The 8,827-nt window shown below is 38.4% G+C and overlaps 1 protein-coding gene across 3 annotated transcripts; it reads left to right on the forward strand.

Moving 5' to 3' along the window:
• Positions 1-409: 409 nt before the first annotated feature.
• LOC139115895 (trichohyalin-like) lies at positions 410-8,620 on the forward strand. Of its 3 annotated transcripts, none has more exons than XM_070678310.1 (3): positions 410-527; positions 3,801-3,876; positions 5,401-8,620. In XM_070678310.1, exon 3 carries the CDS (start codon positions 5,437-5,439, stop codon positions 7,357-7,359), a length of 1,923 nt encoding a protein of 640 aa, XP_070534411.1. In that variant the 5' UTR covers positions 410-527; positions 3,801-3,876; positions 5,401-5,436; the 3' UTR covers positions 7,360-8,620. The 3 variants fall into 3 exon arrangements, with proteins under 3 accessions (XP_070534411.1, XP_070534410.1, XP_070534412.1); XM_070678309.1 differs by having other exon boundaries at positions 5,426-8,620; XM_070678311.1 differs by lacking the exons at positions 410-527; positions 3,801-3,876 and adding an exon at positions 4,358-4,492 and having other exon boundaries at positions 5,426-8,620.
• The last annotated feature ends 207 nt before the right edge of the window (positions 8,621-8,827 follow it).

The following is an 8,827-nucleotide window of genomic DNA, read 5'->3' on the forward strand; positions in this document are numbered from 1 at the left end:
TTGTGGAGGGACCGCGGTACAAGATTGAAAGATCCGTCGCGCTTTAGAGAAGGGGGTGTAGAGAGCGTCCTCAAGCGACGGATCTTTCAGTCTACAGTGCAATAGCGAAGATGCAATATATCAAAATAATAACACATGAGAGCGAGGGCAATATCACGATTTATTGCCTTCCCAAGGGATGGTGGTCATGATCGAAATATTGATGATGCCCGAGCCGCAGGTATATTATTTCCAAATCAACCTTCTTTACTTTGTCATATATATTTATTTATCCATTTATTTATCTTGTCTCATACATTTTGAAATTCTTATCATCTGTGTGACTATCATTCGACCGGTTTTCACGTCGTCGCTCGCGCACTTATTATATTCCGTAAGCGAGTCTTTTGTCAAACAAGAAACACGCGCATGCGTACTGAGATATGTGAAAGTGACCAAGCAAGCTGGTAGCTGTGCACTCGATACCGCCGAGCTTGTGATTTGTAGCATTTCACCGTTTGTCGTCGCTGTGGTTTTCCGTTTCTAAGGTAAGGCAACAAAAAATCATGGTGCTACTTGCAGGTAGTGTCATATCGTGTGAAAGATATTAGCGTTATGGCGAATACATCGTAGCATACCGGAGTGCCTTTCGATTCCTAGGTTGTTGGTTCCATAACAAATGCGCGATCAGTCGATGAACGCGAACTGAGCTTATACGCGGTGCAGAGCGACGAGTTTGCAACAAGTCGCACAAATTACCATACTCTGATCAGCCTTTTATCCTTAAATAGAAGTTTTTGGTCGCTTTTGGCCACTTTTCTGCATCGCTGCGCCATCACGAGATAGTTTGTTTATTGTCTTGTGCTACTACTAATTGACTTGTAGCCCTCAGAATGTTGTTACGTCCACGATTAACTTGTCTGTTTCCGGGTCCGTAGTCGTCACCTCAAACAAGTCGGCGAAAGTAACCCTGACTTCTGTGAAGCAGTTCGTAGGTATTTCAATTTCAGCACAAAGACACGATCTAACACATTACATGCCCGGCTGGGGGCAGCATGGGACTCTGCAACAGCCCTGCTTCGAGAAGCTGTGGGCGTGGGTGGCACGTAAAGATTGACCTCTTGACCTGTCAATGCTTGCTTGTAAACAACACGTCACAATTGTATGTATCCCCATGGACCCCATGCCATGGCTTCGAGTACCATGGCGGTGTCACGGAGCCAAACATACTCATAATCCGGCCTTCAGGCTTTCGGACTTGTGTTCTTGTACATGTATTAGCCAACGAGCCAACGTTACCATACAAAAGCGTTATGGCGTCTGTAAACGATCGAGGGAAAGTGCACAGTGTATACAGTCCGTGCATTGATGTACCGTGTACAAGGAGAACGACCCACGGGATTGTTTTTACGTCTATGAAGGCATAGAATTCATCATATTATGATGAGATAAAACAAGGTACAACAAGCCTGTGTGCTTTCAGCCGTAGACCACGGCTAGCAGTGTAGATCAACCTCAATGAGACAAATGTGCAGACTACAGAATATCCACACGCTCTGTGCCCTATCATATCAGTGCGCAGCACATGACAGAGAACTAACGTACATCACGGTGCAGTGGCTATCGCAGCAGCCCAACGAGCATATTATATATTAGGTATGGCTGTAGCAATTGCAAGCCTGTTCTGTTACAGCTATACAATTGCCTTTCGAAAAATTTCCCTTGTTCCAAAAAAACCAAACATGGCACTGTTTTTTTGTGAGGCGGATCTGACACATCGTCATATTATGTAATACCCACAAGGTCAACAGCCCCAGTATCAAACAGGCATGCTGCCATGGAAACAACAGTGTATGTTTGAATTCGTAAAGCTAATTTTCAAATCTGTTATTTGAGTAGTAATTAATTTCCTAATGTGAATAAATTTTAGTCACATTACAAGTTCTTGTTTTCTAGTCGGTGTGACATCACAATTATTTGCCTACAATTGTGTATTGCCTTATGTAGGACCCACATATCTCTTGAATTTACTGCTGCAGGATAGCTGTGTGGTGCATAAGTACAGCTCATTCATGCTAATTGAAAATGTCTTATTCAGACTACATTATAAAAAAATCAGTGATATGTGAAATTGTGATGTCAATGTTTATCATTATAATTTGTCAATACTACATGGGTCTAATACACTAAATTGAGACTGTTTGCATACATACGTACCGGAGTTCTTCAAAATGGAATTTACAGGGTGGGCTACCCCTCTGTTTGGAGCAATCTATTCATATGTTAATAATCATACTGAAGATTATATTTTCACAACAAAAAAAATATGAGTGTATGCATTGTTATGTAAATTGGCCATCCCTCTGTTTTTACAAGCTGCCGAAAACACAGTCACTGCATAATTACCCGTGTTGATATGTTGATACACTACAAAATGTATCTTAATCATCCAACACACTAGGTAAAAAAAAACACCATCAATAGGGACAAAATGTTGTTGTTGGTGCCCCAGTGTTGAAGTGAGGACGTGCCCTCTTGCGACAATGGCCCCAAAACAGAACCATTGTCCTGCATTCTCCGTTGAATGCGGGTCACCTTGGGCACACTTATGAGTCGACTGTGTTGGGTGTAGTCTGAAAGTAATATCTGTTACTTGACAATGACCTTAATTTGTTTTGCACAATTTGTTTGGGGCTTATATTTATTACTTTTGGAGCTGTGATTAGAAGTAATTGAAACTTGATATTATAACTTGTTTGTAGCTCTGATTGCCTTAAATACAAGCATAGTGACGCAGTCAAGTAAGCTTGAATTTTGTTGTATGAAACTAATTTATTACAAAATAATACAAAATTTGATTGATATTTGATGTATGTTGTAACCCTAAAAGTGCAAAATGTTCCGAAAAACAAATGTCAGTGGGACACAGTACATGCTGTCCCCTCTTTTGAAATTTCTGGCTGCAACACTGGGGCCCATTTTATTTATGTTGTATATATTGGGGAAAGGTTGAATAAGAGGTGACTTTGAAGGAGCACGCAAAGGTATTTGGTTGCTAATATGTGGCGTCTTGACAGAAAATTTGCCTACTTAGCAGAAAATTGTAAAAAAGTGAAGTGATCAATTGCCCTTAATATGCTTATTTTCGTAAGTTTCCCCTGACAGGTCTTTTATCAGCCACTAAACACCCAAGTGCATCCATTACAACCTTATTACAACCTTATTATGGTATGACAAAATATGTTAAAAGTAATTGTTGCTATTTCAAATTTGTACAGGGCATAGCTCACACAAGTTCAGGGACCTTCAAGAATGCAGAAGTCAGACTAGTCCTCGCTCATGATCACTATATACCACTCACTGATGCACTCACTAGAGCTATTATTCCATTGACTGAGGGACTGTGTATTATTGCTTGCTCAAGCTCTCATTTGTGGCTTTATCAAGCTGTGCAAGCACAAACAGATGAAAAATGTACAGAAAAATGCAACATTTAACTCCCAGAACATCAATTGGCAAGAGTTTACAATACACTAGGCAGACTTTCTTTCCTCATCCTACAGCCAATCAAATGCTCAGGCTGTCACTTTTAGTGAATTATTCACTTTCCAGGGCCTGAATCTTCCAGATCAAAATATAGACCTAGGTTTCAACCAATCAGCTGGCTTGATCCAGGCAATTACTTTCTTGTACTCTTCAAGTCTGTGTGATTTGTTTTATCATTTTGGTTTTTGTTATTTTCTATTTATGCATAATTGCAGTATTGGTTACAATAAATCTTGGTTACAATGATGTATCATTAATGATTTAAATTTACACAGATTCAAAATCCTATATTGGTCATAAACACAAGGAAGAGAGAATGATAAGGCTTGTCACTGTGATTCGTTTTGGAAGGTAAGTTCATATGCCTTTCACTTTCCTAAAAATTAAAATAATCTCAAAATTTACCTTTGACATACATTTTCAAAGACACAAATACAAAACATTGTATACTTGTTATTTATATAGACCAACATTGCTGATTTTAATTCACAAATGTGACACTAGGTGTGTTACATTTGTTTGGCAAGAATGAAATCATGCGGTATCAGAAAGTGTATCTGTGCTATTTTTCCAAGTTCATGACAACAGCTCCTTGTCCACTGCAACCTGTAAAATTTTGAACACACATTGCCATTTAGCAAGCAGGCAACATAAGCACTCTGCTTGTCGTACACAGCGTCCCGGAAGTTTATAACTTACTAGTTTGCTGAATTTAATCAATATTGATCAATTATTCAGAACAGTCAATCAGCTAATCTTAAGCTTCTGTTAATAATTATGACTGACCGATCAGCTGTAACCTTCTGAGTGATTGCACATTTGCACAAAATACACTGTCTCAATGTTAATATAGGCGTTCCAATTTACTTTACGTGTCTGTTTATTGTTTGACAGTTTTAGCTGATTTCTAAACAAAGGGAATGGACATAAATACAAAGAACAATACAGTTACATTAGTGTATGCCAGGTAGGTTTTTAGCACTCATTAACCATGATATATGATCGAAGTTAGTGCATGCATGTCTACACATTCATGGATGCACCTGAACTGTACATTAATATGCTTGTCCAGTACAAACTCTGGAATTCCTGCTTGTATATCCCCAGAAATCGGTGTAGTTGCAGTTTTGCCAGTTAGGGTTTGTTCAAACGTGTGATAAGAGTTTTATACATCAAGTGTACAGACAGACAGTGGACACTTAAAGATATCTTTTCATCAAAATCTCAAAAGAACATTTCAGGTATTATTTTCAATACCATTTGATGACCATGAGAATGATAAACCAATTATTGAAACATGATGTGGTTCAGAGTGTTACCCTGACAATAAATATATTACACTTTATGGATTCCAGTGACCATACAGCATTTCTTAATGCAAGCAAATTTTTTCTCCAACTCCCAACACCAAAAGCTTTCTTCTCCAAGACATGCGAGGCTTCTAAAAAATATGTTTTCACATCATAAACAGATTGTGCAATATTTCTCTATTTTTATATGCATTTTTTTTATCTCCAAAGTGACTGCTGATAAAATACATATAATTCTGCAGATGAATTGGTCTTAAACCTCACACACATCGAATTCATATGTATAATACTTAGGAAGAGAATAAAATGAAAACGACGCATGGATTTATGATCGTATAACTGAATCGCTTAGATGAATCGGTAATTTGTAATTTTTGCAAGCAGTGGTGCTAGTTGTCCTTGGTCATGTAACTTACATATTTTATTTAAGATGTAACTTGTTTATATTTGTACTTTGTGTAACGACAGTAATAAAATGATACCTTAGTGATAGCACACACTCTCTCTCTCTCTCTCTCTCTCTCTCTCTCTCTCTCTCTCTCTCTCTTTTATTATTTCATTCCAGTGAAATTTTTTCTTTCTCATTGTAGTGACATGAAGAATGGGAAACTCATCAGCTGTACATAAAAATTCCAGATGCCCGCGTTGTGGTGGAAAATGTGTTCTGACTGATCAAAATGCAAAAGGCGGACCAAGCTATTCTGTAGGAAGCGCAACTGAGACGTTTACTGGCATAGAAAGTGTCAATGATGAACATATTGCGTATCGATGCAAGAAGTGCTCATTTGTAGCAAAAGAGAAACCAGACAGAGTGTACCATCCAGAGGAAAGTGGAGACAAGTGGAAGACTGCGGAGGAGAGACATCTGGAAGCTGTTAAAAGGCTACATGATAGAGAGAAACTCAGGAGGGAAGAAGTGGAAAGGAAATTGCAAGAAGTTGCAAAGAGACGGCTGGAAACAGAGCGGCAGAGAAGGGATACTGAAATCCGAAAACGACAGGAACAGGAAGAAGAAAGAAAGCAGCAGGAAGAGGAGAAGAAGTTACATGAGCAAGAGACACTTAGGAGAGAGACGGTGGAAAAGAGATGGCAGGCCGCTGTACAAAAACAGATTGATAAAGAAAAGCAGTTGAAAGAAGACGAAAAACAGAGGCAGCTAGACCAAGAAAGAAAGCATCAAGAAGAGCGGAGGCAGAGAGAAGCACGATTAAAAGAGAACAGTTTCGTATTGCTGACAGATGAGGAAAGGAAAGAAAGTGAGAGTAGAAGACTGGAGGAGAGGAGGAGACAACAGGAAGAAGAAAGGAAGAGGAGAGAGGAAGCGGAGAAGAAGCGGGAAGAGTTGATGAAGGAGAAAGAGAGACAGGAAGCAGAAAAGAGACATGAGAAAGAAGAAAGACAGAGGCAAGCAGAGGCTGAGAGGAGACAGTTGGAACTAAGTAGAGAGAGAGAACGGCGGGAAGCAGAGAGAAGGTGGCAGGAGGAAGCTCTACGAAACAGACAAGAAACAGAAAGAAAATACATTGAAGTAATTAACGAGCGAGAAATGCAGGAGGCAGAGAAGCACTCACAAGAGATGGAGAGGAGGAGGAAGGAAGATCTAGAAAGGATGCAGATAAAGAATTTAAAGGAACAGGAAAGGATAGCAGCAGAGCAGAAGCGGAAGGAAGAAGAAAGGTGTAGGAGAGAAGAGGAAGTTAGGAGAAGACAAGCAGAGCTTATGAAAGAGCAGGAGAAAAAAGAGTATGAGAAGCAGAGGAGAGAAGAAGCTGAAAGGAGAAGACAGGAAGAGAAGGAGAAGGAGAGGGAAAAGAAGGAAGCGGAAAAGGCTAGGGTTGCGGAAGATATTAGCAAGAGAGAGAAAGAAGAAATGAGGAAGATAGTAGATAGAAGGAAAATGACAATGCAAGAAGCAGTAAGGAGATGGATTGAAGAGGAGAAGAGTAGGAAAGAACAAGCAGAAAAAAGTCATCAGGCTAAGTCGATGAGAGAGACTGAACAACAAGAAAGAGACAGGCTAAGGAGGGAATATGATCAACAAAAGAAAGAGATTGACGAGAAACTCCGAAGAGAAAAGGAAGAGGCTATCAGGGTACAGGAGGAAGAAGAGAAAAACAGGAGAGTAGAAAAAGAGAGAACACAGAGAGAGAAGATGATTGAGAAGGACAGAAAAGTGACAGAAAGGAGAAATCAAGAAAAGGAGAGGCAAAGAAAAGAAGACGAAGAAAGAAGAGAGATAGAAAATAGGCGAGAACTTGAGCTGAAGGAAGTTGCAGAGAAAATGCAAGAAATTGAGAGGTGCAAGAGGGCACAGATAGAGCAAAGACAGGTCCAGAAAGGTGAAAGTTCACTGCATGATAAAGAGTGGAGCAGACGACAAGAAGAAGAAGAGAGACGTATCCAGATATTAAGACAGAGAGAAATGGATAAGCATGAATCTACCAGAAAAATTCTTGACGCAGAAAATAGGAGAAGACATGAAGTGGAAAGAATAACAAAAACTAAAAAGGAAGAAAATTTCTAAGGAAGATACTTGCAAAGGGGCAGATGTAGAGTACGATTTGAACATTTTCTATGAATTTTAATAAGGTATAATGGCTGTCTTGAGTGGTTTCTGTTGCCGTAACTATATCTAATACATTTTTAATTGGTATTTTTGTAAAATTCTGTGTTTCCATGAAGTGTATTTTTATATGATTTGATTTCATCAAGATTTTACCAATTTTACCTTAATATATTGCTAACTTTTAGAGTCAAATTAGCTGTATCTTTTTTGCAGTCACTTTCAGGAAAATACGACCCAATCTTGAGGAATATGTTTTGGGTTCCTGTTATTAAGCCATTTTGTCTTTCAAAACGTCGGTATTCCAAACATTGGTGCGGGATTTGGTCAAATAGATTCACACACTTACACCCACAGATGTGTAAGTTGCAACTTGAAAATTAAAGACTTGTTAAAATCTTAAGTGTTGCGTTCTTCACCAATGTTTGAACAACTTTATGAGGTTACACTGTGGTAAGCATTTTCACATTAACTGCATTTGCTCTCAAACATTCTTGAAAAAGCTGCCAAAAAGAAACAGGTAATGGGGCTGTAATGATAACTAAACTTATAATACAAACATTCTTGCCTGGTGCAGCAGTCTACCGTTATGGTCGAATCACCGATAAAATCACGTCTCTTTGCATAATATGCAATACCTTGCCATCGTGATTTGTGAAGTTGACAAGATGATCGTGAACTCTATTGAGAGTTCTCACGAGATGTAGATACACATGTCTTGGAATATTCATAAGGCACAGGTAGACAAAGAAAGTGTCTATTGTGAATGGAGGACACACTGAGAGTATCATTGAATTTCACTCTGCAAGTTGATTAACCTTGACATTAACCCGATTGTCACTTGCCTTAAAACAAAGGATGAAACTTACAACTTTTTAAATCTATCCCCAAACAATTCCAGTGGACATTGTAAATTAACATTTCTTGTGCAAAATCACGTCTTTTATTTATACATTTTAAAATGTATATCTCTGCAACTCACAAGTTTTGTAAGCTTGATGATTTTTTATATGTTATATAAAATATATGTTTGGAGAGTTATATTTTACGGTTGAGTATTTATTAATTACTGGCATTTTTTATGTATTTTTAAGACAATTTGTACTACAGATTTTATCATTCATCTTTATTGGATTGTCACAAAAGCTCAAACGGTTTTATGTAGACTTGGTTTCAACCACTAATTGATACTGCGCATTCGATAAATAAATAGCAAAGTCCAATTCATTCTTGTTTGTAAAGATATTTCTAGATCTGTACAATTACAGTTACCAGTCCTCTTGTCTTTGCCTGCTATCATATCGATCTTTTGAATTTACTAGATAAAACACAGTCCCTCCATGTATTGACACACAGATACCCGTACAACAAGAAATCCGTTGGATAAGCATTCTTGGACAATTTTCTACGTCTGCGGAAAATCTCTTCT

The sequence above is a fragment of the Ptychodera flava genome, chromosome 17 (assembly GCF_041260155.1).
Source record: "Ptychodera flava strain L36383 chromosome 17, AS_Pfla_20210202, whole genome shotgun sequence".
In the NCBI taxonomy this organism is placed as follows: Eukaryota; Metazoa; Hemichordata; class Enteropneusta; family Ptychoderidae; genus Ptychodera; species Ptychodera flava.

Excerpts from the sequence above, each read along its gene's own strand:
- LOC139115895 (XM_070678310.1), top strand. The coding sequence starts at position 5,437 with ATGGGAAACTCATCAGCTGTACATAAAAATTCCAGATGCCCGCGTTGT.